The sequence below is a fragment of the Gopherus flavomarginatus genome, chromosome 2 (assembly GCF_025201925.1).
Source record: "Gopherus flavomarginatus isolate rGopFla2 chromosome 2, rGopFla2.mat.asm, whole genome shotgun sequence".
Classification (NCBI taxonomy): domain Eukaryota; kingdom Metazoa; phylum Chordata; order Testudines; family Testudinidae; genus Gopherus; species Gopherus flavomarginatus.
In genome coordinates, this window is record NC_066618.1 from 154,676,966 (window position 1) to 154,704,067 (window position 27,102).

The 27,102-nt window shown below is 48.5% G+C and overlaps 1 protein-coding gene across 2 annotated transcripts in view; it reads left to right on the plus strand.

Moving 5' to 3' along the window:
* Window positions 1–3,846: 3,846 nt before the first annotated feature.
* The window catches only part of TACR1 (tachykinin receptor 1), a 114,772-nt gene continuing 91,516 nt past the window's right edge, over window positions 3,847–27,102 (plus strand). For both annotated transcript variants that reach the window (XM_050940092.1, XM_050940093.1), the window contains exon 1: window positions 3,847–4,564. In XM_050940092.1, the coding sequence (XP_050796049.1) occupies window positions 4,020–4,564 (545 nt within the window). In that variant the 5' untranslated portion in view covers window positions 3,847–4,019. The remainder of the gene's footprint in view (window positions 4,565–27,102) is intronic.

The window sequence follows — 27,102 nt, forward strand, 5'->3', positions numbered from 1 at the left end:
ACAATGACTTGGTTTCTCAGTATTGATTCATTCCCTACCAGTTTTAAAGAACAACCTATTAGAAATACATTGCTAGTCTTAATGCAAAGCTGAATGCGCTTGTTAAATCCAAGAGCAGCCCTTACAAATGTAAAACCATATATTAGCTGGGCTTGTTTTAAAAACATGGATATCACATTCTCCTCCCCACTGATATCCGTGTGTGTTATCTGGGCTGGTCTAAACACTAGTTTTGCACTGATTTCACTTATCTGTTTAGAAACTGATATAGTTACATTGGTACAAAAACTGTGTATAGATAAGGCCTGACTGTGATTGCTGTAGCCTGACCCAAATTTGGGTATATATAATTGTAACTTGAGGATTAACAGGTTCTTGTCCCAAGATCAGGCCCAGTAAGATTATTGTAAAATTGTCATATAATTTGGGAACCCCAATGTGTACAGGTGCAACACTTACACCATAGGAACTCTCTCTATATACTTACAAATATATGATTTATTAATAATTTAACAAAGTTATACACACACTTAAGCTCAACAAGGCAGATAGAGACAATACAGCAAGTACATTTGGACGTCCATATTTACACCCTTATCTTTCTTAACCCATTTAACTATTATCTTTCTCATCACCGTCATCATTGTCATCTTCCCTGGTGGCCATCATTCTGGCTCCTCCCAAGGTCTACATCTCTCCACCCTTCTGCTGCCTCTGGGATGTTACTTTTATAGTAGGTTACGCTGATGCTGCCATGTCCAATGCATATTTAATAGAGGTCCTTATTTGTATTTCCTCCCCTTAAGGTGTCTGTTTTCTACAGGTTAGTCTATGTATGATGTTACCCTATTAGCATACACATCAATTTGTTGTCATGGCACCTTCTGGATGCTGGTGTCAGCTATGTTCTATGGGTGACTGGACAAAATTCCCCCTCTTGCACGCTACTTTCAGTTTTCTATAACTTATGAGTTATTTAAGTTTATCTATACCAAAGGTTATAAGTATCAAGCCTCGCACTATTAACTAAAGCCAAATCTTACAGGATAAAAGCCTGTAGGGTCCTTGCATTACTACTAAATATAATAAAGCAGAATAACAAAGCAATGAATATAATACAGGTAAGCTGCCCACTGAGCTACAGTGCTGAGAGACTGGGGAAATCATCAAAGATAGTCTGGGTGCAGCTTGGCTGCTGTGTGTATTTTGTACACATCTCTATGGAGTGCTTGGCTTGTTGAAAATTGATTGTTTTCGCTAGTGAATTCAGTACTTCACAGGCTGGTTTGGCATCTCCAGAGCAAAATGCCACCCTGGTGGAATTCTACCCGCTCACACCAGGCTTGAATTTCCCCCAAATCTTCTATTTACTTGGAGGCACATCAAAGGCACTGTAAGCTACCCCACACTACCCTATTCGGTGCACCTTGATCCTGAACTGCCTCTCCATTAGTGATGGCAAATTGAGGCTTTTAATGAGGGGAACAGTGCTAAGGACACTTCTCCACTGTGAACATCTCACACAGGCCACCAAACAGCTGTCTGATGATAAAAGCTGGACATCACCATATGATGTGAGCCAGATTCACTCTATCTGGAAAAGTTCCCCATTAAGTATCCTTTGCCATTGCACTGCTTCTGGTACGAGGGCCTAGAGCAGGGATGATGAGCTTCTGCTGCCATGGGCACAGCTGGTGAGTTCAACAAGCATCCATACTCATACGGGCAATGTCTAGCTGCAAGCTTCCCCCATCACACCCAGGAATGTAGCCTAGACCTGGCAGCATCAAAGCAGACACAGAAAGGGTCACTCATGTAAAATACCAGGGCAAATCTCCAAATAACTCCAGCAGACTCGGGGAAAATTTGGATCAGAGTTGTAGCTGAAGCCAATCTACATTATACACCCAAGTAGGTGGCTAACGAGTCTACAGGCCAGTGGCAAGGTAGAGGGAGGGCACAACAGAAAGGTGTTTATAGTACATCCTCCATAGCATGGCACTGGGCAAGCAACACAAGCAAAGGTCCTATCAAAAACACAGAAAGCCTAAATTTGGTCCATTAAAACCAGTTGAACATGAGAAAAAGCTGCAGAATCTGTGCGTGCATCTAAAGTGTGGGTTACAGCCCACAGATGCGTGTGCATTAACCACTGTCAGTTGGGGAGAGTAACAACGCCCTTGCAGAAGCTCTGCACAGGTAAGTGCAACATGTCCAATCACCTATGTACTGGGCACGTACAATGTCCATTCCCAGAATCAAGACTCCATACAGTGCAAGCAGTGATGCATGTGCAATCCCACTGGGCAGTATGTCTGGGAATTCTACCCACTCCCCAGAGAGACACCAATCAAATATCCACTGCAGAATCACAAAGGAGTCCCAGATTACAATTTAGTCTGCAGAAGAGAAGAATGAGGGGGGATTTGACAGCTGCTTTCAACTACCCGAAAGGGGGTTCCAAAGAGGACGGATCTAGACTGTTCTCAGTGGTACCATATGATAGAACAGGGAATGATGGTCTTAAGTTGCAGTGGGGGGGGTTTATGTTGAATATTAGGAAACACTATTTCACTAGGAGGGTGGTGAAGCACTGGAATGGGTTTCCTAGGGAGGTGGTGGAATCTCCTTCCTTAGAGTTTTTAAGGTCAGTCATGACAAAGCCCTGGCCGGGATGATTTAGTTGGGGGTTGATCCTGCTTTGAGGAGGGGGTTGGACTCGATGACCTGGTGAGGTCCCTTCCAACCCTGATATTCTATTACTCTGAGACCAGCATGCAGCTGAGATATCCAGGTGCACAACCTATCTCCGCTGTGCACAGTGCAGAGAGGCACTTGCCCAAGCAACCACCAGAGAGGGATACCATGTGGCATACCCAGACCCCTCTTTGGGGGACAGATTGATGCACAAAGCTCACTCCCTGCATAGCCTGCAAACCTCCCACACAGCCTGTATCGAGATGAATGCAGAAAGCTCCCTTCCCCAGGCACACTGTGCACAGAACAACAGATGTATATGCAAGTCTCCCTATCTCCCCCTCCCCCTACCCCCCGGGCACAGGGAATCTCTCCTTCCACTCCCAAGCCGCATGTGCCCATTGTTGGTCCCTTGCAATGGCATTTTCCAAACTGAGCTGGGAAAAGTCAGCTCCAGGAAGTGTCAGCAGGAGAACAGGGACAAGCTGCCTGCTGTCTGTACTGAACGGGGCTGCTGGAGGCGGGGGAGAGGGTTGTTTCCCTGTTAGGCTCAGGCACCTCCAGCCCAGACACTGTCAATTCCAGAGCGGCAGCCTCCGCTTCTGTCCCGCCAGCCACTAGATCAACCTGGGAGGGTCCCGCCTGCCAGAGCTGCCCGTGGCGGTCACATCTGGCCAGGTGTTGCACCGCTTACTACTACTCCCCCAGAGAGGGTGGTAGAGACCAGATTTAGGCACCAGCAGCCACCTCTGCCCAGCTAATGCAGCATGAGGCTGAACCAGGTTTCTTCCTCCAAGGATTAGCCGGCGGAAAGACCCGATTTCAGCCTCCCGAATCTGGCTGCCTTCAAACTGCATCGAAACCACCCAGCCCAAGCGCTGCAAGAACCGGCTTCGCGGCACCCCGATCCAGCCATATTCGGGTTCCGGATCCCCAGATCCTGACGTCTCTAGCAGGATCCTGGTCGAGCGAGCTTTTCCCCTCGCCCCTGGCTGGCTGCGGGGAAGGTCCCCTCCAGAGGTGATGCCCTCGCGGCCACATCTGCCCAGCTGCTGCGCCGCAGCTGGGAGGGAGGGTTCTGAGCGCCGGCTCTGCCCAGCTCCCCTGACGTGTCAGCGGTGCCTATATAAAACCCCTCTCAAGCCCAGCCCGGCGCTGGGACTCGGAGGGAGAGGTGATGAGAAACAACTCCCCTACCTCTCCCTGCGCATAGCTGTAGCTTGATCAGCGACTGAGATAGCTGTCCGGTTTCCTTTGGAGAACAATCAGCCACGGAGGCAGGCTCCAGAGACAGAATTTACAGATGTGCCCCACAATGACAGATGTGCTACAGCTGTAGCCGACTCCCTCTCGCTCCACCTAACCCAAACCTTCATGACCAGTTGCCATCTGGCTCTAGCACCGCTGGCCAAGGAGGACTCTCCCCCACACACCGCATTTTCTTGGAGCGGAGGAGAGAGGGGAAGATGGATGATGACTTGTATGCGGAGGAGAACATAACCTATCTATTGTCCCACAACAGGTCTGTCAATGAATCCGATGCCAACCAGTTCGCGCAGCCCGCTTGGCAGATCACCCTCTGGGCTGTCGCCTACTCTCTCATTGTGATCGTGGCGGTGGTGGGAAATATCGTGGTGATGTGGATCATCCTAGCGCACAAGAGGATGAGGACGGTGACCAATTATTTCCTGGTGAACCTGGCTTTTGCAGAAGCCTCCATGGCCGCCTTCAACACCGTCGTCAATTTCACCTATGGCATCCACAACGAGTGGTACTATGGGCTGCTCTACTGCAAGTTCCACAACTTCTTCCCCATCGCCGCAGTGTTTGCCAGCATCTACTCTATGACAGCCATCGCCGTGGACAGGTGAGACCAGTTGGGATTGCCAAGGAGCATGAGCCAGAAGGGCTGCGTGAGTAGGGTGGTGGTAGAAAGGGGTCCAGGAGTTGGTGGTGGGATTCTCAACTACAGGCAACAGTCACCACCTCTGTTTTCAGAGCATGGGTGGATTTTTTTTTAACCCGGTCCTTGCTCCTCTTTAGTTAACAGGTCATAAAACATAAGGCTGCAGGCACTAGACTATAAAGACCTCAGTCCAACCTGCCTGGCTATAATTCTGCAGCAGTCCAGTTTTGAGGCTCTGGATGGATCTGGGAGAGGGGGGAAATCAGGATATGTGAAAGAGCTGGCTCATGGGACATGAAAAAAATAAGAGCATTTATTATTCAGTTCCCTAGCGTTTGGGGCTCTCACACTTTATATGATAAAGTTCTGTAGTTCAGTAGCTCTCAACCTTTCAGGAGTCTGATTTCTCTTGTGTACCCCACCTTTCACCTCACTTAAAAACGACTTGCTTACAAAATGAGAGCAAAAAATACAAAAGTGTGACAGCCACAATGTTACTGAAAAATTGCTGATTGTTACCATATAATTATAAAATAAATCAACTGGAATAAAAATATTGTACTTACATTTCAATGCATAGTATATAGAGCAGTATAAACAAGTCATTGTATGACATTTTACTTTTGTACTGATTTTGCTAGTGCATTTTCTGTAGCCTGTTGTAAAACTGGGCAAATATCTAGATGAATTGATGTATCCCTGGAAGACCTCTGCGTACCCCCAGGGGTACATGTACCCGGGTTGAGACCCATGGCTGCAGTTCCTTCAGCTGCCTTAGCATTCTGTTGATTTCTCCTCCCCAAATATGGCAAAAGAGATAATGACCAGTTTTTTAAAAAAGCACTAGAGATAAGAGATAACTCCCTCCCCCACCCAGCCTGATAATTCTCTTCAGGAAAATGCTGTTAGCTTAATGAAAAGGTCTGTTTTAATTGAGCCCCAGAGAAGCCTGTGGCTATTTTCTTTTCTTTTTTAATCAGAGGAAATCTATAGTCTTTCCCTCTACAATTTCACTTCACTGTCTCATTTAATTTTCCTGATTTCCTCATTTCAGACTAAAATCTATATTTAAAACAGCATGGTATAATCCAATTACATGAGATATATTTATAGTTGAACATGCATGAGATATCTATGGGCCAGATATGATAGATCTTAACCATATTCCTGATTTCAGTTGGAGAAAGCCTATTTAAAGACCTCCAGTATTTAACCCTCTGTCTGGAAAAGGTTCTATTCAATATTTGCTGCTTTATATTGTTCTGAGACTGACTTGTGCAAATTTTAGAGCTGAGTACAAATGTGTTAACTAAAGGCAACTGGATTGTTGAAATAACGTTACTTTGATTACAAAGTTGGGGATGGAAAATGCTATTATCTATCACTGTTCTGTTTGTCCTGTGATTTGTGCAGCTTATGGTGAGTGATGGATACACCTGTTTTCTCTGTGGCTTGCCAGCACATACCAGCCTCTCGCTTACATTTTGTTCTCAGAACACAAATTCAGCAACCAGCCAATGTGTTGCTGAGGCAAGGAAGCAAATGTCCAGACTAGCACTTAGGGTTTAAACGCAGGTCAGTGGAGGGATGAATTGTGATCTAGTGGTTAAAGAAAAGGACTAGAGGTTAGGACTTAGGTTCATAGATTCTAGGGTCAGAAGGGACCAATGTGATCATCTAGTCCGACCCCCTGCACAAAGCAGGCCACAGAACCCTACCCATCCAGTTCTATAACAAACCTCTAACCTATGCCTGAGTTATTGAAGTCTTCAAATTGTGGTTTGAAGACCTCAAGCTGCAGAGAATCCACCAGCAAGTGACCCATGCCCCACACTGCAGGGGAAGGCAAAAAACCTCCAGGGCCTCTGCCAATCTGCCCCGGAGCTGAATTGGGTTTTGCTTTAGAAGATTTTTTTACTGACTTGCTCTGTGACTGAGGGCAAATCAGAGCCTGTCTCTGCCTCAGTTCACTCCTTTCTAAAATGATGATACATTTCATTTGTTGGTACTTCCTAGAAAATGTTGTGGTTCTTTGCTGACACTTGGTATCTAAAATTCAATATATAGAGAGAATGATGTTCTAGAATTTCCCTCTTTCTGTTCTTTTTCCTCATCTGCACGTTCTGCAGTAATTAGAATCGAGATCAAGTAAGATTATTTTTTTGCTGAGGGCATGTTGGCTAACTTGTTAGAATTAGACTGACTTGAAAAGTAAAATGCAAACTGTTAATGGAAATTTCTGAAGGCAATTGACAGTGATGTCATTACTCATTCATCTACAGCTTGTGAAATGTAGTTTAAGACTTGTTAGCTTGTTTTTAATGATGAGGAGACGGGAAGTCATTGACAAGTTTAATCTCTTTATCATGCCGGGCTTGAGAGAATGAGCCTGATTCTCCTCTCACTTTTCCCTGGAGTAAATCCAAAGTAACTCCGCTGAACTCAATGGAGTTACACTGGTGGAAATAAGAGGAGACTCAAACCCCAAATGGCAACGCCACCTGCAATTAGGAAAACATTATCCTAAGGCAGTGGTTTTCAATCTTTTTTAATTTGCAGACAGCTAAAAAAATTGATTGGAGGTGTGGACCCCTTTGGAAATCTTAGTCTGTGGACCTTCAGAGGTCCATGCATCACATGTTGAAAAATCACCCATCTACGGTAATGACAACCATAGTCTGTGGCCCTGCAGGCGTCTGTGGACCACAGGCTGAAAAGAACTGTCTTAAGATCATAGTTGCTCTGCATGGAAAATGAAGATCCCATTGCATTTTCTGCAAAAGAAGATGGGTTTTGTTTGCCCTAAGATCTTTGCCCAAATTCCTCCCTCCCCAAATATTATGTAGTTCGTGGTTCTCCTCCATCTCAAAAGTATCTGTATTTTAGGGGTGTTGTACCTACAGAGCAACACTGTGGAAAGAGATCCTTTGGCTTCAAAGCATTATAAATGTGACGCTCTAGTAGTAGCTTGTTTTTTCAGTTAGTGCACAGTTCTCAAATAACCATTGACTGCAAAGATAACTAGTTTGTAAAGAGAACCTTCCTAAAGAAAACTGGAAAATCTGCACTACTTGCCAATGAGTATTTTCAGTTAACGGAACACAAGTAGGTTATTGGAGGCCAGGGGCTGAACATCTGTTGAATTAACATTCCAGACTTTGACACACACAAATACTATAGAATTATTTCTGGACTCACTTTTGTTGGGGAAAGACAAGTTTTGGAGCTCCGCACAGCTCATGTTCACATCCTGAAGAAGAGCTTGTCTCTGTTACCCACAGAAGTTGGTTCAATAAAAGATATCATCTCACCCACCTTGTCTCTTTCATATCCTGGGACCAACATGGCTACAATAACACTGTAAACAATCATGGGATCTTGTCAGTTGCTTAATCTAGCACTCAGACAGTGGATCTAAATTTCAAAAGCTCCTAAGTGACTTAGCAGCCTGCATCCCATGACTTGTAATAAGACTCAGGCCATGTCTACACTTGAGAACTCAGAGCAGCATAGCTGTACTGATACATTTGTGCCAAGAGCGGATTTACCATGAAACAAACTGTGGGGTGGCATGGGCCCCCCAAAATGCAGGACAAATATCTGACACTCTGCCCCCGAGTCCCGGCCAGCAGTGCAGCAGGGCTCAGACAGACAGGCACGATGCCTGCATGCCATGGCTGGTGGCCCCATGCTGCTCCCGGAAATGGCTGACAGGTGGCACATCTCTGTGTGCCCCTGGCGGGGGTGGGAGGCAGTGTACGGAGCAGTGCACCGAGACCCGCTGCCCCCTCCCCGTAAGGGGAGTGCAGAGACTGCCATCAGCAGGGCAAATGCAGTTTCCTGCCCACTCTGCCTTCCTCCCTCCATGCTGCTTTGCTCCCAGAAACAGCTGGCATGTCCCTGCAGACCCTGTGTGTGTGTCTCTGTCTCTCTCTCTGTGCGCTGCCACCACCCCTAGCACTAACTCTGCAACTCCCATTGGCCGGGAATTGCAGCCAATGGGAGCTGCGGGGGTGGTGCCTGCAGGCAGTGGCACATGGAGATCCCCCGGACCTCCCTCCGCCTAGAACCCACTGCTGGAGGGGTGTGTGTGCTGATCGCTTTGGGAGCTGCATCACCCGAAGTATGCAGCGCTCCCCTGCCCCCTCCAGCACCCCAACCCCCTGCCCTAATCAAGGTACCTCACTTTATTTTCTATTCCTTTCCATTACTTATAATATAGGAGGAGATAAAAGAGAATGTTCTTTTTCTTGGCTGGGTCCTGGGTGGGGAGGGGGTGAAAATGAAGCTGCGCACAGGGCCCCACTAACTCTAAATCTGCCGCTGCTCTGTGCCACTGTAAGAGCTCCCATGTAGCCAGTCTATGCCGACAGGAGAGAGCTCTCCCATTGATGCAATTAACCCACTCCTAATAAGTAGTGGTAGCTATGTCAGCAGGAATGCGTCTCCTGCTGACTTAATGCCGTCCACTCCGGGGCTTCTGTCAGGGTAACTTATGTTGCTCAGGGGTGTGTTTTTTCACACCTCGCCCTGAGCAACAAAATTTATACTGACAAAAGTGTTGGTGTAGACATAACCTTAGTCTCTCAAGTACCTAAATCATTTTCCAAAAAGGCTCTTGGGCTTTTAAGGTGCTGTTGAAAATTGTACCTGGTAGCTTGCTAAATAACTAATTAAATTTAATGTACAGAAACTCTAGTGCATGTGGTATCAGTATGTATGTTCTTAGGTGCTGCATCACACAAGAATTAGGCTCAGGCAGTTCGAAGATGTGTGAGTTGAGGGAAAAAAGATACTGATCAAGGAAATCTGCAATGACAATAGGCAAATATAGTAAAGGCCGCAGTATTACACAATAAGATGCTGAGGGCAGTGAATTATCTGATTCATTTGTTGATGCCAAATCTCACATGAGTTATTGTTCTTTGGAATGTGGATTCAGGGTAGCCTCTGTTTCTTTTTTCCCTTTGGTCGAGAAACATGGATAACACTACAAAATCACTTGTTATCTTGCGATTGGATCTAGCATCAGTAATTAGATGAAATGGTGGGTGGGTGAAAACATTCATCTACTTCAGCCAGGTATTTCAATCCAGATTTGTGTGCTTGAGGAATCAGTTTTGAGTGTTGTGTGATGTTTCAAGACAAGAGCTTATCGCGTGGGTTAAATTAAGTATCTCATTCCAGTAAGGGCTAGGACAAATGCTTCCCATTCAAGCCGCAAACCTAAAGATAGCCCATGCATCGAGGATGAAAACATGTACCGGAATTCCACGTACCCTATAAGATTGACACAACCAGCGCCAGCTATGTAGTCTCAGCAAAGCAAGGGATGGTTTACAGCTAGGAAAATACACTTGAAATCAACTTATTTTCAGTAGATGCGGGGGGGGGGGGGGAATAAAAACGTACAGAATTGAATATGGTTTATATTCCCCAAGTGGAGTGATTCATCTCTGTCTGTAACTTGTATATGTAATCTAAAGGATGCTTGGCATATTAGCCATCAAGTTGGTCACAAGAACACTGCTTTACAAAAAGCTGTTAAGTCTATTTCAAAATGTGCCCTCTGTAAATAATTTCTATACCACATTTGCCAGAGGATGCGAAATTGTCTTCTAAAGAATGAACAAACCCTATGCGACAGTCAATCAGCAAACATTTTACAAGCTATGATGTTTATGTAAAATTCATGCATAATAGAACTTAGGTATACAGAACCCTAACTGTCAGGGTGGTTAAACACTGGAATAAATTGCCTAGGGAAGTTGTGGAATCTCCATCTCTGGAGATACTTAAGAGTAGGTTAGATAAATGTCTATCAGGGATGGTCTAGACAGTATTTGGTCCTGCCATGAGGGCAGGGGACTGGACTCGATGACCTCTCGAGGTCCCTTCCAGTCCTAGAGTCTATGAAAGTGGATTGTGCAAGTCGCTTTAAAAAAAATTATTTACTTGCAAATATAGTGCCTGTTTTTTTCAGAGGTGCCAAATTTCTAGTATAAGTTAACGGGAGCTGCAGGTGCTCTGAAAAAATCAGGCTGATTATCATCTCCTGTGGAAAATATCTTCAAGTGCCACAGCATTACAGCAAGGCTCGGAGCTAATTGTTACAGCAGATAAGGAGGCCTGCTCCTGAAAGGTAATAAGTGCATTCTTAACCGCTGCCAAATTTAATGGAATTGAGACCACTCAGCGCTACACAGGATTGGGCAGAAGCATTGCAAGGGCTCCACAGATACCTCCCTTTAGATTTTTGGTAAGAACCTGCTGCCCAAGTCTGGTGCTGTGCAGCATTTCATTTCTATGCAACTGGGAACACAGCAGTGCTTGCTATCTGCACAGTCATTTCCCAGATTCCAGTTTAAAATTCTTCCAGTGATAGAATTCAATACCAGGTAAATTAGTTAAAATGATAATTACAGACGGAATTATAAACACCGAGCTAGGAAAGGACAAGCCAGCACGGCTCCTGCCTAGAAAAATAATGCTTCTTCAATCTATTATGTGAGCTAAGAAAGCCCTGGTTCTCCTTTACTCACTAGTTAATACAGTTTATTTTGTCTTTTTAAAAGTCTTTGACAAAGTCCCTCAGAAACAACTGTTACATCAGATGGTGAGAAGTAAACTACCACCATGAACTAGAAACTGGCTGAGATGAAAGGAAAGAGTAGGAATAAGTATATGGCATCAGTGGTCAGTTTCCAGCATGGCTACAGGTTTGTAGCAGAAGGTCTCCAGGCTCTGAACTCAGATCAGTGTTTCAGTTTATTGGTCTGGAAGATAGGTGAGGTGGCAATGCTTGTACATGACAATAATTTGGATTCTAATTCTAGTGTGTTGAAAACAGTGTTAAAATTCTCCTGGGTTTTCCTGGGCCTGCTTGCAGGCTAGGGGACTTTATACAGAAGTGTGCAATCTAGGTCTTCAGCAGTCAGTTTGCAAAGAGCCAGTCTAGTTCACCAGTGGAGGAAGGCAGAGAGGTAAGTTTCCCCTCCCCCCACTTAACTTCCAGATACTCTACAAGGAAGAACCCGCAATGGGAGGAAAATGGCACATTGCCAATATCACTGCTAGCTCTTCCTCTGACTGCACCTGTGGGGGTCCTGGCCAGACAGGCTTCCTGACTCTGGAGATTTCTGCCCAGGACCTTGTTTCGACTTGCTGGGAATGCAACCTGCATGCCCCTACCAATGAAAGCCAGGCTGGGGGAACCATCTTGTGAGAAAGGTGTCTGTTGGTGGAGTCCCTCCAGAAGCAGGTAAGAGCTGCAGGAGGAGGTGGCTCATCTGCGCAGCCTCCAGGAGCGCGAGGATTTTATTGGCAGGATGCACCTGGAAACATCTGGAATAGAGGATGCTAGCTAGCCACAGATGGACTACAGTGGCACAGGAGTAGGTAGGAGAATCAGTTGCTCTATGGGGAGGAAACTGGCTGCTGGCTCACTCAGCAGTAGACACTGTTGCCCCCCACCGCCGGTCCCCTGTCCACTGAGGTGAAGAACTGGTATGTTGTACTGGCAACAGAAGGACAGGAGCAGATCCCAGTGGCTGAGTAGGAGCTGCCACCTGTCCCCAAGGCTGGGAGATCATGACCACTACATCCAACAGGAAGCAACATAGGGTGCTGGTGGTCAGGGACTCCCTTCTGGGGTGGTCAGAGGCATCCATCTGCTGACCTGACATCCTGGGAGATCTGTGCTTGCCTAGAGCCCATGGCTGAGACATTACAGAAAGGTTGCTGAGGCTCATCCATCCCTCTAGCTACTACCCCATGCTACTCATCCACATAGGCACTGATGATACTGCCTGCTATGACCCTGAGCCAATCAGCTGTGACTACAAGGCTTTGGGAGTGAGCATGAAAGGGCTGGGGTGCAGGTGGCTTACCCAGTTGAGGGTAAGGGTCCAAGCAGGGACACACGGCTACAAGATGGTGTTGATGGGAGGACTTTGGCTTCTGAAACATGGGATGCTGTTTTGGGAAGGAGGTCTGCTGGAAGAGATGGGGTCCACATAGTGCTTAATTTGTAATGAAATAGGTGCCAGGGCTCACACAGTTTTTTTTTGCATTCATAGCTGATGAAGCAAGCCCAGTTTGTAAGCACCTAGAGTATAACAGGGTTATAAGTAATAGCCAACGTGTATTTGCTAAGAGCAAACCATGGCAAAACAACATAACCTAACAAATTTCTTTGGCGGTAGCTGTGTATTTGTACACAACTGATGCACTCTGCTTGCTCCTGTAGTTCTGTCTTGTGACACTCTTTGTGCTGAAGTTTTTATACCCCTCAAAGACAAGGTATACACCACCTGCTGCTAGCATGTGTTCAATGAGATTCTGAAATTGGTCAAAAATTCCTTAACGATACTGCGTACTAGCCAATGTACAGTCCAAAGAACTGCAGAAACATCAATGACTGTGCAGGTAACTTCTTGTGAAGTATGTATACTTGACACCTCTGTCTGCAGCTGCTTCTTTAGATTTAGGTTAGTGGTTCTTCTTTGACAGGGCCACTGGCTTAGTGGATTGGGCGAAGTTGTAGACGTGATGTAGCTTGATTTTAGTAAGGCTTTTGACACAGTCCCATGTGACATTCTCATAAGCAAACTAGGGAAATATGATCTAGATGAAATTACTATGAGGTAGATGCAAAACTGGTTGAAAGACTGCGCTCATAGAGCAGTTATCAATGGTTCACTGTCAGACTGGAGGGACGTATCTAGTGGGGTTCCATAGGGATCTGTCACTATTCAATATTTTCAATTACTTAGATAATGGAGTGGAGAGGATGTTTATAAAATTTGCAGATGATGCCAAACTGGGAGGGGTTGCAAGCACTTTGGAGAACAGGATTAGAATTCAAAAGGACCCTGACAAATTGGAGAATTGGACTGAAATCAACAAGATGAAATTCAATAAAGACAAATGAAAAGTACTACCTCTAGAAAGAAAAAATCAAATGCACGACTACAAAATGGGGAATAACTGGCTAGGGGGCAGCACTGCTGAATAGGACTCGGGGGTTACAGTGGATCACAAATTGAATACGAGTCAACAGTGTGATGTAGTTGTGAAAAGGTTGATGTCACTCCAGGTTGTATTAATGAGAAACTGCTGAACTTGAATTAATATGCAAATTAGACATTATCATTTTAGGCTTGAGTAGAGACTGGGAATAGCTGAGCCATTACACACATTGAATCTATTTCCCCATGTTAAGTATTCTCACACCTCTTGTCAAACTGTCTGTAATGGGCTATCTTGATTATCACTTCAAAAGTTTTTTCTTTTAATTAGCCTCTTAGATTTGGTAGGACAACTCCCACCTTTTCATGTTCTCTGTATGTACATATATCTCCTCACTATATGTCCCATTCTATGCATCCGATGAAGTGGGCTGTAGCCCACGAAAGCTTATGCTCAAATAAATGTGTTAGTCTCTAAGGTGCCAAAAGTACTCCTGTTCTTTGTTTGTATTAACAGGAATGTTGTATGTAAGAAATGGGAAGCAATGGTCTTTTTCTACTAGGCACTGTGAGGAAGCAGCTGGAGTACAGGGTCCGGTTCTGGGTGTCACACTTTAAGAAAGACGTGGACAAATTGGAGAGAGTCCAGAGGAGAGAAACAAAAATGTAAAAAACAAACAAAAAAGTTGAAAACCTGACCTGTAAGGAAAAGTTTTAAAAAAATAAAATCCTGTAGTTCCCGGATCGGCGGGTAGTGATCGATCTATCAGGAATCAATTTATCGTGTCTAGTGTAGATCCCCGATAGCTCTGCTGTCTACTCCTGTACTCCATCGTGGATAGAGGTGGAAGTAGAGTCGATGGGGGAGTGGCGGCAGTCGACCCTGCGCCGTGAGGATGCGAGGTAAGTCAACCTAAGATACGTCGACTTCAGTGTAGCTGAAGTCGACGTATCTTAGGTCAATCCCCCCCAGTATAGACCAGGCCTAAATGAAGGGAAAAAAGACACTTATTTCTGTCAGTGAAGTAGTCAGCTCTGACTTTGAATACATATAGGGTACAATTGCCTCCTGTGCAGAAAGCCAATAGAAGACCTATGCACCACTGAAGTTCTATTTTGAGGACTTAGGTGGTGCAAATTTGTGCTGGCCTTGTGCACAGGGGTAAATTTCACCTAGGGAGCATATTTGAGTAGGATTTCCAATCATTTTTCTGAATATTTTGAGGTTTATTAACTTCAGCTCTGTTCCAACTCCTTTGTCCACCCACCTGCACACCCTGCTGTCACACCCGCTTTCAGTTTGACCCCCCGTGCTGTCATGGGATGTGCTGGAATTCAGCAAGCAAAATGAGAGGGCCATTAATGTCATACTATGCAGCTAAGTGAGAAGTTTAAAGGCTCTTCAATGTGCAAACAGCAATCAGAGAGGAAACAGTAAATCTGGATAAAGCTTTATTCCACCTATATGGCTAATAAAATTGTTACTGCCTGCAATCAGGAACTGAGGCTTCATTTTTTTGTTTGCACTGTTTGAACCAAAATGCACAAATACAGACTGGGGGATAACTGACTCAGCGGCAGCACTGCTGAGAAGGATCTTGGAGTCATGGTGGATCACTATCGCTACATGAGTCAGCAATGCGGTGCTGTTGAAAAAAGCAAATGAAATTTTGGGTGGGATTCACAGCGGTATAGCATGCGAGTCATGGGAGATGATAGTACCACTCTACCTAGCACTTCATTAGGCTTCAGCTGTGTCTGATTTTAGTCACCAGTGTATAGAACGGATGTAGAGAAACTGGAAAGGATCCAGAGGCGAGCAACAAAGGTGATCAAAGGGATGGAACACAAGCCATATGAGCAAAAGCTGAAGGAATTGGGCATGTTTAGTTTGGAAAAGAGGAGATTATGGGTGAACATAATAACAATCTTCAAATACTTGAAAGGCTGCCATAAAAAAGTTGTTCTCTCTTGCCACAGAGGGCAAAACAAGAGGAAATGGGTTCAAACTACAGCAGAGCAGATTTAGATTAAAACTCCGGAAAAACTTCCTAACTGTAAGAACAGTAGGACAAGGAAACAAACTGCCTAGGGAAGTCATGGAAGCTCTTTCATTGGAGGTTTTCAAAAAGAGACTGGGTAGTCTTGGATGGTTTTGACACAACAAACCCTGCATCTTGGCAAGGGGTTAGACTAGATGACCCTTGCGGTCCCTTCTAACTCTATGGTTCTATTATTCTATGACTGACTATGCAATTAAGTCAGTAACTGATTGCACCTTTGAAATCCCTTTTCTCAATCCCTAGACACTTTTAAATCGGTGTGTGACACATCACTTTTTCTTAGCCATAAAGCCCCCTCTTTTGACTGTTTAGCTTTCAAAGGCACTTTAATGAGGTACGTTTGAATCATGTAGCAACGTGGGTTTTATTAGGCCTCTCTCTAAAATGCAACACAGCGTCTGCACACAAGTAGCTGGGCTAATCTTGTGAATCAGCTGAATGTCAAATGTTTAATAATGAATTCATAGATGATCTTGCAGATTCTTTGAAAGGCGATAGATTCATCTGGCTGTAATTTGACGTAAAATGTCACCCTTGACTTGTTTAGTTAGTCATTGTAAGCCTCTGCGTAGCTCCTTTATCATCATGTCTTCATCAGTTTTTATTGTCAATCTGAATAGCACATAGGGCAAAAGATTGCAGTTGCACAGGTGCTGGAAAAGACGGTTACTCACCTTTGTAACTGTTGTTCTTCGAGATGTGTTGCTCACATCCATTCCAGTTAGGTGTGCGCGCCGCGCGTGCACGTTCGTCGGAAACTTTTTACCCTAGCAACTCCAGTGGGCCGGCAGGTCGCCCCCTGGAGTGGCGCCGCCATGGCGCCCAATATATATCCCTGCCGGCCCACCCGCTCCTCGGTTCCTTCTTGCCGGCTACTCCGACAGTGGGGAAGGAGGGCGGGTGTGGAATGGATGTGAGCAACACATCTCGAAGAACAACAGTTACAAAGGTGAGTAACCGTCTTTTCTTCTTCGAGTGATTGCTCACATCCATTCCAGTTAGGTGAATCCCAAGCCATACCTAGGCGGTGGGGTCGGAGCGAGAAGTCGCGGCATGGAGCACTGCAGATCCGAAGGCCGCATCCTCTCTTGACTGCTGGACCAGGGCGTAGTGGGAAGCAAAGGTGTGGACCGATGACCAGGTCGCTGCCCGACAGATTTCCTGGATGGGCACACGGGCGAGGAAAGCCAGCGACGACGCCTGCGCCCTGGTAGAATGCGCAGTCACACGGCCCGTAGGGACATGGGCCAAGTCATAGCAGGTCCTGATGCAGGACGTTACCCAAGAGGACAACCTCTGGGAGGAGATAGGAAGCCCTTTCATGCGGTCCGCTACTGCCACGAAAAGCTGGGGGGATTTGCAGAAGGGCTTGGTCCTCTCCACGTAGAACGCGAGAGCCCTACGGACATCAAGCGAGTGGAGCTGCTGCTCCCTGCCTGAGGAGTGAGGTTTCGGGAAAAAAACCGGGAGGAATATCTCTTGGTTGACGTGGAAGGCTGAGACCACCTTGGGGAGAAAAGCAGGGTGTGGTCTCAGCTGCACCTTGTCCTTGTGGAAGACCGTATATGGGGGGTCTACCACAAGAGCCCGGAGTTCCGACACCCGTCTAGCTGAGGTGATAGCTACTAGAAAGGCCGTCTTCCAAGAGAGGTAAAGCAGGGAGCAAGTAGCTAACGGCTCAAAGGGGGGCCCCATGAGCCGGGACAACACCAGGTTAAGATCCCAGGTTGGAGCAGGGGGACGGACGTTAGGGTATAAACGTTCCAGCCCCTTAAGGAATCTAGACACCGTCGGGTGAGAAAAAACAGAGCGACCATCCGCACCCGGGTGAAAGGTGGAGATAGCTGCTAGGTGGACTCGCAACGACGATATGGCCAGACCTTGCCCTTTGAGGGACCAAATGTAGTCTAAGATGTCGGCTACCGAAACTCCAATAGGGCGGAGATTTCTCTCCACGCACCAACAGGAGAAGCGCTTCCATTTGGCCAAATATGTCGCTCTTGTGGACGGCTTCCTGCTGCCCAAGAGCACCTCCCTCACCGGCGTGGAACAGCGCAGCTCAGAGCCAGTCAGCCACGCAGGAGCCACGCCGCTAGGTGCAGCGACTGCAGGTCCGGGTGACAGAGGGTCCCGTGCTCCTGGGTAATCAGGTCCGGATGAAGGGGCAGGGGAACTGGGTCGGCTATGGTCAGGTCCAGCAGCATGGAGTACCAGTGCTGTCTGGGCCATGCCGGGGCTACCATGATCACGTGAGCCCTGTCCCTGCGCACCTTCAGAAGGACCCTGTGGACCAAAGGGAATGGGGGAAACGCATAGTACAGGTGGGTCGACCACTGGATGAGGAAGGCATCCGCTATCGACCCGGGCTCCCTGCCCTGAAAGGAGCAGAACGCTTGGCACTTCCTGTTTCCCTTGGACGCGAAGAGGTCCACACGGGGATAACCCCACCTCCGGAAGATGGAGAGGGCGACATCTGGGCGAAGGGACCACTCGTGTGACAGGAAGGATCTGCTCAATCGATCCGCCAGCGTGTTCCGTACTCCGGGGAGGAAGGAAGCCATGAGGTGAATGGAGTGGGCTACACAAAAGTCCCAGAGTCGTATCGCCTCGTGGCACAGGGAGGAGGATCTGGTGCCGCCCTGCTTGTTGATATAATACATGGTCGTCGTGTTGTCGGTGAACACCGCGACACAGCGACCCTGAAGCTGATGACAGAACGTTTGACAAGCAAGACGGACCGCTCTCAACTCCCACATGTTGATGTGTAGCCCCACCTCCTCCTGGGACCACAGGCCCTGCGTCCTCAGGGTCCCTAGGTGGGCCCCCCAGCCGAGATCTGAGGCATCCGTTGTTAGGGACACCGAGGGCTGAGGTGGGTGGAAGGGGAGACCCGCACATAACACCGACTGGTCTAGCCACCAGCCGAGGGAATCTAATACCCTCTGGGGGATTGTGATTAACATATCTAGCGGCTGTCTTGTCGGCCTGTAATGACTGATGAGCCACAACTGGAGAGGCCTCATGCGGAGCCGAGCGTAATCGGTCACAAAAGTACAAGCCGCCATGTGGCCTAACAGGGTTAGACATGTCCTCACTGACGTTAAGGGGGCTGTCCGCAGCCGTTGCACGATCGCCGACAAGGCCTGGAACCGCTGCAATGGCAGCAAGGCCCTGCCTACAGTGGCGTCCAGGACGGCCCCGATGAATTCCACCCTTTGTGTGGGAACCAGGGTGGACTTGTCTGTGTTTACCAAGAGGCCCAGAGTGGCGAACATGTCGGTGATCACGCGGACATGGCTGCAGACTTGTTGTTCCGACGTGCCCCGAATCAACCAATCGTCCAGATACGGAAACACGTGGATACGACTGCGCCGAAGCTGCGCCACCACAACTGCCATGCATTTCGTAAACACCCTCGGGGCCGTGGACAAGCCAAATGGGAGGACTGCAAATTGATAATGAAGAGACCCCACAACGAAGCGAAGGAAACGTCTGTGACGTGGCCAGATGGCAATGTGAAAATACGCGTCCTGCATGTCGAGGGCGGCGTACCAGTCTCCCGGATCCAGGGATGGGATAATGGTCCCCAAGGATACCATGCGGAACTTCAACTTCACCAGGTACTTGTTGAGCTCTCGCAGGTCGAGGATAGGCCTGAGGCCCCCCTTGGCCTTGGGGATCAGGAAGTAGCGGGAATAAAACCCCTTGCCTTTCTCGTTCTCCGGCACCGCCTCTATAGCTCCTTTGCCGAGGAGCGTCTGCACCTCCTGCCGAAGGAATTGCTCGTGAGAGGGGTCCCTGAAGAGGGACGAGGAAGGGGGGCGGGGAGGAGGAAATGAAACAAACTGCAGGCGGTATCCCGACTGCACCGTGCGTAAGACCCAGCAGTCTGATGTTATTAGGGACCACGCTGGGAGGAAAAACGAAAGGCGGTTGGAAAACGGGGGGGAAGGATCCATTGGGGAAACTGTTACTGCGCCCTCGGGCGCACCTTCAAAATGAAGGCTTAGGTCCAGGCGGGGGCTTAGAGGAGCCTTGGTTCTGCCCCCCTTGGTTCCCCGAGTGCCTGCGCCTTCCGTTCCTGCCGCGGCGCCTGTTAAGGTCCTGCCGCTGGCGGAACTGGGAATACGGCCTGCGCTGTTGTTGCTGTTGCTGCGGCCGGAAGGGTCTGCGTTGCGTCACTGGTGTGTGCATCCCGAGTGACCGCATGATAACTCGGTTGTCTTTCAGACTCTTGAGTCTGGGGTCTGTCTTGTCCGAGAATAAGCCTTGGCCTTCGAAAGGAAGGTCCTGTATAGTGTGCTGGAGCTCCGGCGGAAGGCCAGAAACCTGCAGCCAGGAGAGGCGACGCATTGTTACCCCCGACGCGAGGGTACGGGCAGCCGAGTCCGCAGCGTCCAAAGAGGCTTGCAAGGACGTGCGTGCGACCTTCTTGCCTTCCTCCAAGATGGCCGTAAACTCTTGGCGAGCATCTTGTGGCAGCAGCTCCTTGAATTTATCTGCTGCCACCCAGGAGTTGAAGGCGTATCTGCTCAGCAGGGCCTGCTGGTTGGAGACCCTGAGCTGCAGCGCCCCAGCCGAGTACACCTTACGGCCGAGGAGGTCCATCCGCCTGGCCTCCCTGGATTTGGGGGCTGGAGCCTCCTGGCCGTGACGCTCTTTATCGTTTACCGATTGGACCACCAGGGAACACGGAGTCGGGTGCACGTGGAGGTACTCGTAGCCCTTAGAAGGAGCCATGTACTTCCTCTCGACGCCCTTCGCAGTGGGAGGAATGGAGGCCGGAGACTGCCAGATGGTGTTGGCGTTGGCCTGGATGGTTCGTACGAACGGCAGGGCGACTCTGGTGGGAGCGTCCGCCGAGAGGATGGTCACAATTGGATCCTCTATCTCCGAGACCTCCTCGGCTTGCAGACTCAGATTTTGAGCTACTCGCCTGAGGAGGTCCTGGTGCGCCCTGAGGTCCAGCGGGGGGGGGGCTGTTGGAGGAGGTCCCAGCCACCGCTTCATCCAGGGAGGAGGATGAGGAGACCCCCGGCAAGAGAGTGTCTAACGGCGGGTCTCCTTCGGCCCTCGCCTCTACCTCAGGAGCCAAAGCGGAGTCTTGATGCTTGGACCCTTCCTCCCCATCCGGGGAGGGAGGGGGGCGAGACAACGAGGCTTCAGGTGCCCTGCGCTCCGCAGTCGCCGGCCTAGCAGGGAGCTGTTGGGGGCCCTGGGCCTGATGATATGCCCAGGGTGTCCAGAATCCCCATTGTTGCGGGCCTTGGTCCTGCTGTGGCGGATCGCTGAACAGCGCCGCCTGCTGGTCGGTGCCCAGCGCATACCCACTGTCCGTTAGCGAAGATACGGACGGCTGTCTAGAGGGCCATGGCGGGGCGGACCCTGGATGGTAAGGGTCTGCGCGGGCCGGCACGGACGATCTTCTCGGTGCCGGGGACCGGTGCCGGGAGTCATATCGGTGCCGGGACCGGGACCGGGTTCTGTCACGGTGCCGGGATCTGGACCGGTACCGGGCGCCGCTTCGGTGCCGGGATCGGGACCTGCCACCAGCTCGGTGCCGGGAGGTCGACCGGGACCGGGACCTGCCACCAGCTCGGTGCCGGGAGGTCGACCGGTGCGGCGAATGATGTCTGGATCGGCTCCTGGAATCGCGGTGCCGGTATCGGCGGCTGGAGACCGACCGCGATCGTCTTGATGTCGACCGGCGCCGCGAGTGCGACCGGTACCGCTGAGGGGAGCGGTGCCGGGACTGCGAGCAGCGGCGGGATCTGGAGCGACCGTGGCGTCGGGACCTGGATCGAGAACGTGAGTCCCGAGACGGTGCCGACATCATAGGCTTGCCTCTGGACACGACCCGCACCGGAGGTACCGGGGGTGGCAGCTGAGTGGGCTCAGTCATGGCTATGAGGTCCCGTGCCGAGGCGAAGGTCTCTGGTGTGGATGGCACCACTATCTCAACCCCAGATGTCATGGGGGAGCTTGGCGGCACCGGACTCGACGGACCCGCCGGGCTCGGAGTCGACGGTGCCGGCGGCGCCGCGGCCGATGTTGTGGCCGGGCGCTCCAGTCGGGTCTGCCTGGCCGGAGTAATAGACTTCGACAGCCTAGGCTCTGTCCCCGGTGCCGGAGAAGGTCGGTGCCGGGGAGTCTTCTCGGTGCCGGTGCGATCCGGTGCCGGCGCCGAGATCACAGCCTGCAAAGCCGCCGGGTCAAGTGCCGCCTCCATAAGGAGAGTCTGGAGCCTTTGATCCCTCTCCTTCTTTGTCCTTGGCTTAAAAGCCTTGCAGATGCGGCACTTGTCAGATCTGTGCGATTCCCCCAGGCACTTCAGGCACGCGTCGTGGGGATCGCTGGTAGGCATGGGCTTCTTGCAGGCCGCACACTGCTTGAAGCCCGGCGAACCAGGCATGAGCCCGGTGCCGGGTGCCGGGAAGGGCTAAGCCCCCGGCGAAGAACTATTTACAAACTACTTAACTACTACTATCTACACTTAACAATCTAATTAACAACTACAATAGTGCTAGAGATAACGATAGAGAACAAGGAGAGCTAGGGACGTGGAGGACAGCTATGCCGCGCTCCACAGTTCCAACGACCGACACGGCGGTAAGAAGGAACTGAGGAGCGGGTGGGCCGGCAGGGATATATATTGGGCGCCATGGCGGCGCCACTCCAGGGGGCGACCTGCCGGCCCACTGGAGTTGCTAGGGTAAAAAGTTTCCGACGAACGTGCACGCGCGGCGCGCACACCTAACTGGAATGGATGTGAGCAATCACTCGAAGAAGAACTAGGGGTGCTGGAGGTGCTTCTGCACCCTCTGGCTTGAAGTTATTTCCATCATATCTAGGGTTTATAGTTTGGTTCAACGGCTCTCAGCATCCCCACTATACAAATTGTTCCAGCACCACTGAACACTGGTTCTATAAGCATGTAACACAAAGTGTATAAAGGCCATAGATGGAGAGGATGGGGTTAAAGGAATCCAAAGAGGGGTAACAGAATTAAACTGATCATAGGACAGAAGGGGCCATATGTTCTAGCTGCTTTATGCCATTTGCCGTATGGAGCAGCTGTAAACACTGTTTAACTTGCTGGAGCATTGCAAAGCAGCCAGAGGCTACTGGTGAATCTGGACTAAGGACCATAGGAGAATTCCTAACTATTAAAGTAATGTCTAAACTGCAATGTAAGCCCAGGATTAGTGGGATTCGAGTCAGCAGGTCTGTGTTAAGGAACCCTGGAATTGAATGTCTACATCGTATTTTAATCCAAGGTTAAAAATTTTCTGACCCGTGCTTAAACCTAGGACTCCAGTATCCACACTTGCAGTGTGCAGACCCAAGTCAAAGTAACCATATTCCTGAGGCCTGACTGCCACACCCCTCTGACATGTAGCCACTCTAGCCGTAGGAACATAGTGCACTGTGGGAAGACTTTACTGCCCGCCCTGCACATTGCCAGGAAGCACCTCGCTTTGCAAAAGGCTTGATGGGTTCACTTTCCATTGCAGACCCAGGAGGCTCTCTGATAGTGTGCTTACAGATTGGTGATCAGGAGAGAATGGGTTAAATGCTGACCAGAGCTGTGCCATATGCCAAGTGTGTGTGCTGGGGGGCTTCCATTTTCAATAGTGTAGATTGCAGATTGTTGGGATAGACAGGACGACAGAAGTTGTCCCATGTAATGGAGTACTTCCAGATGGCTCCAGGAACTTGAGTCCAGCAGGGCTACGGCTACACTGCTAAGTAACAGGGCTCAGACCCTGGGTTCTGGCCTGACTTGAGAATGGATCCCCCAGCCCTGCAAGGTCCTGGAACTCTGAGTCCAAACCAGGGTTAGCGCAACTGTAATATAGATGCAACAGTGGGGGGAGAAGGGGGAATATAGCCTTGAGCCCAGGCTCAAGCATGGGCTTACACTGCAGCAAAGACTTACAGTTAGGATAACGGACATGAGATTTGTGAGAGAAACAAAGCTGTGTTGGCTGGGGGCTGGAGAAGGTCACTTAACCAGGCTTTCTTTTAAGCATTGTGGTTCAGCAGACACCCAGCAGCCCACTGACCAGAAAATCCACACACCACAGAACTAGCTGGGAGTCAAAAAGGGCCCAGCAGGATTACAGCAGCTAGACACTCAGTCTCCAGGGCTACAGGATACAGACTAGAAAGGGCAAGGGATAGGGCCAGATCACTCTGCTAAGTGAATCTTCTCTCTGCTCTAATCAAGGTTCTGCTATGCTGATTCCTCATCTAGCTCCCCTTCTGCTTTCTGAGCAGTCACCCCTCCTCTTTTAGGGGAAGGGGGTCAGCACTGGGAAGAAGGAATCCCTAGATCCTGGCTTTGGCTGGGCACTGCCAGAGGACTTTGCTTCTGAAGCCAGATCACCCGCAGTGGTGCATCTGCAGTGCACTGTGTCGCACCAGACCACTGGCATAATTTGGCTGAGAAGCCAGCCTTGCTGGCCCAGGGAGGGTCATCCCAATGCCAGAGTGTTTCTGTACTCCAGCAGAGCTGCTCTACAGGTTCAGATGCGTCCTACCCTCCCCTGCTGCCAGTGTTGCAAGAAAAAAGAAAAAAAAAAGAGGCCAGGCCAGGGTGTGTCTCTATTTCACATTGATCCTAGGCTGCATCTTCTACCCCTGGCAGCTATCATGGTATGTCTACAATGCAGCGGGTGGCAATCCACTCAGCCCGGATAGACAGAGAGGCAATAGCTTGGCTTGAGCGAGTGTGGTAAAAATAGCAGCATGGGCGATGTGACATGGGTGGCGGCTTGGGCTAGCCACCTGAGCCCAAGCCCACCTGAGCCCCTGTGTCTGAGCTTGGATGCCTAGCCTGAGCCACTGCCCATGTTGCAATGTTCACACTGCTATTTTGAGCAGGTTAGCTTGTGCGGAGCTAGTGCAACTCTTCCTACCTAGGCTTGCATCCAACTCCACTGGAGATATACTGTTAATGGCTGGCATTAATTAAAGCCACCTTCCTTATGATTTTTTGGAAAAATCTAGTTAGGAATTATTGACCAAAAGCAATCTGTTTCCTCCTGGCCACTCTCATCAACCCAGGTAAAAGTGATTTTCTGCAAAAGAAATGGATTTTAAGAGTCATACTTAAATGTTACCATACCATTACCATGGTATCTGAGCATCTCACATCATTACTGTAGTTATCCTCGCAATGTAGTTGTAAAGCAAGAAAATGCCATTATCCCCATTTTACAGATAAAGCTACTGAGGCCCAGATTTATTAAGGTATTTAGGTACTTAACCCCTGGCCTACAGAGTCTGGGAGTTTCCCAAAGTCACACAGTCAATGAAAATCAGGAACTTGAACCTGGATCTCACATGATTGACGTTAGCACCTACCATCTGAGCCATCTTTCCTCAAATTCTAAGGGCAAATCCTTTAATATGTCAAGATGGGTTGAAATTTTAGTCCTACCAAAACTGACAGCATTCTCCAGACAAAAAAGAACAATAAACACCCACACCCCAAAAATCACTACACCCCAAGCAGAGACGCCTATAAATGGAGTTGAGATGATGCTTCTATGGAGACCACCAAGGACTTTCATTTTGGCAGTCAGATTCATAGGGATTTTAAAGTATCACATCAAAGGGAAGAGGACACATGGAACATCATCAGAGGGGGTAGAGAATTAAAGGACACTGCTGGCATTACAGCAAGATGTGGAAATGCATCGACAAACTCTCTGAAAGCAAGGCTGAGAGAATTAAAGCCTTTCTGTAGAGCTGTCAATTCAAAGAGATTCCTGTGAATGAGGAAGTTACCTGGGCAAACTTTACCCCTTGTAAAGGAATTGATGGATGACCTGGGAAAGCGTGAGGTCTGTTTTGTCTGATAGCAGCTGTGAGGAGGAGACTGAATGTTATTTTCAAAAGTGGAATGAAGGAACATGGAGTGAATCTATCAGGCTTCCAGGCTGTCTGCCAGTGATGAGCTCCTTCTCCTTGGACTCTCTATGTAGCTATGAGCCAGCAAACAGCATGTAAACAGTGGAACATTTCACAGAGTAATGAGTAGAGACAGAAGGTTATCTACAGCCCAGGGAGCCAGGAAGTTGAATTCCAGTTGTGGTTGTGACACTGACCCCCAGAGAGCCTGATAGAATGTTGGCTTAAGTGACTTGCCAAAAGCCGTAAGTGGTGCTAAATTTTGAGTTCTGCAAACTGTTGGATGCCCAACTTGAGACATCTAGAGGCTGATTTTCAGAGGTGTTCAGCACCGGTAGGTACAATTGACTTCAGCTGAAGCCATATGCGTTTAGCACTTCTGAGAATCAGGCTCCAAGTATTTGGGTTTAAACACCCAAAAGTATAAGGCCACTTGGAAAAACTTGGCCTAAAACTCTGCCTCCATTTTCCTGTCTATAAGATGGGGCTGTTACTAATTGTCTACCTCAAATAAGAGCAGCTAATCCTCACTTTTTCTACCAGTATAATTAATTATGATGGGGAAATTAACAGGCTAGGTTTAAAAACCCTGGCTCAAGAACCGAAGCCGAGCAAGGGCGGGAAACTCAAAGCTCTGGACAGAATATTTCCAAACAAAAAAAGTGTCTGACTGCAATAATTGAACAGCATAATCAGCAGATGAGCACGAACTTATTAGGGATCAGCTGTGGGCTGCAGTTTCTTTATACAAATAAGTTAGATAATAGTATTTGCACAGAAGATCTTGAGTTTTAGATGATATAGGAACCATGACGCAAAACAAATAAAAATCCATAATTAAATGGGTACACAATCAGATTGTATTATCACATATGTGTTTTGGAGCTAAAGTGAATCCTCTTGTACTAACTGCTTTACTTTGCTCCTGCCCACAAATCTGATCCACTGAATAGGCATGAAATTTTGGCAGTAAAGATCTGTTGTAGTTAGTACAATACAGTGTGCCGCTGCTGAAAATAACCTTTTAAAATCTTGTTTAAGCTGTATCTGTCACATACTTTAAAATTGTCCTTGGCTTCTGAACACCTGAGTAATACATTGCACTGCAGCATGTAAGTGCTGTGACAGAAAGTGATGTGTAAAATTGAAAGCGAAAACACTTCATTTTCTTTTCTTCCCCACCCGTCTAAAATAACCTCTAGTGATATGCCTTGCATCTACTCAGTTGGGATTTATTTTAACAGTCAGAATCTTTTACAGACGAAAATGCCTGCAGGGGCATTCAGTACAGCTAATATTCTGAGTGCAAAATAACAGAGATGTTTGCAAACTTTTCAGAAAAAATCTCAGGTCACTTTTGCTGGTATATAACATATTCATTTCTGTAGGGAGGTCAGGAGAACGTCCCTGAAAGCAATGGCAAATTGCTGTTGAGCAGAAAATGCTGCAACATATTGGTTAGGGAAGAGGTTTGAGGAAATGGCACAAATATCCCCTACAGCTGCTTTATGAATCGGCTTCAATGAAAGCTCAGTATCAGTCAGATCTC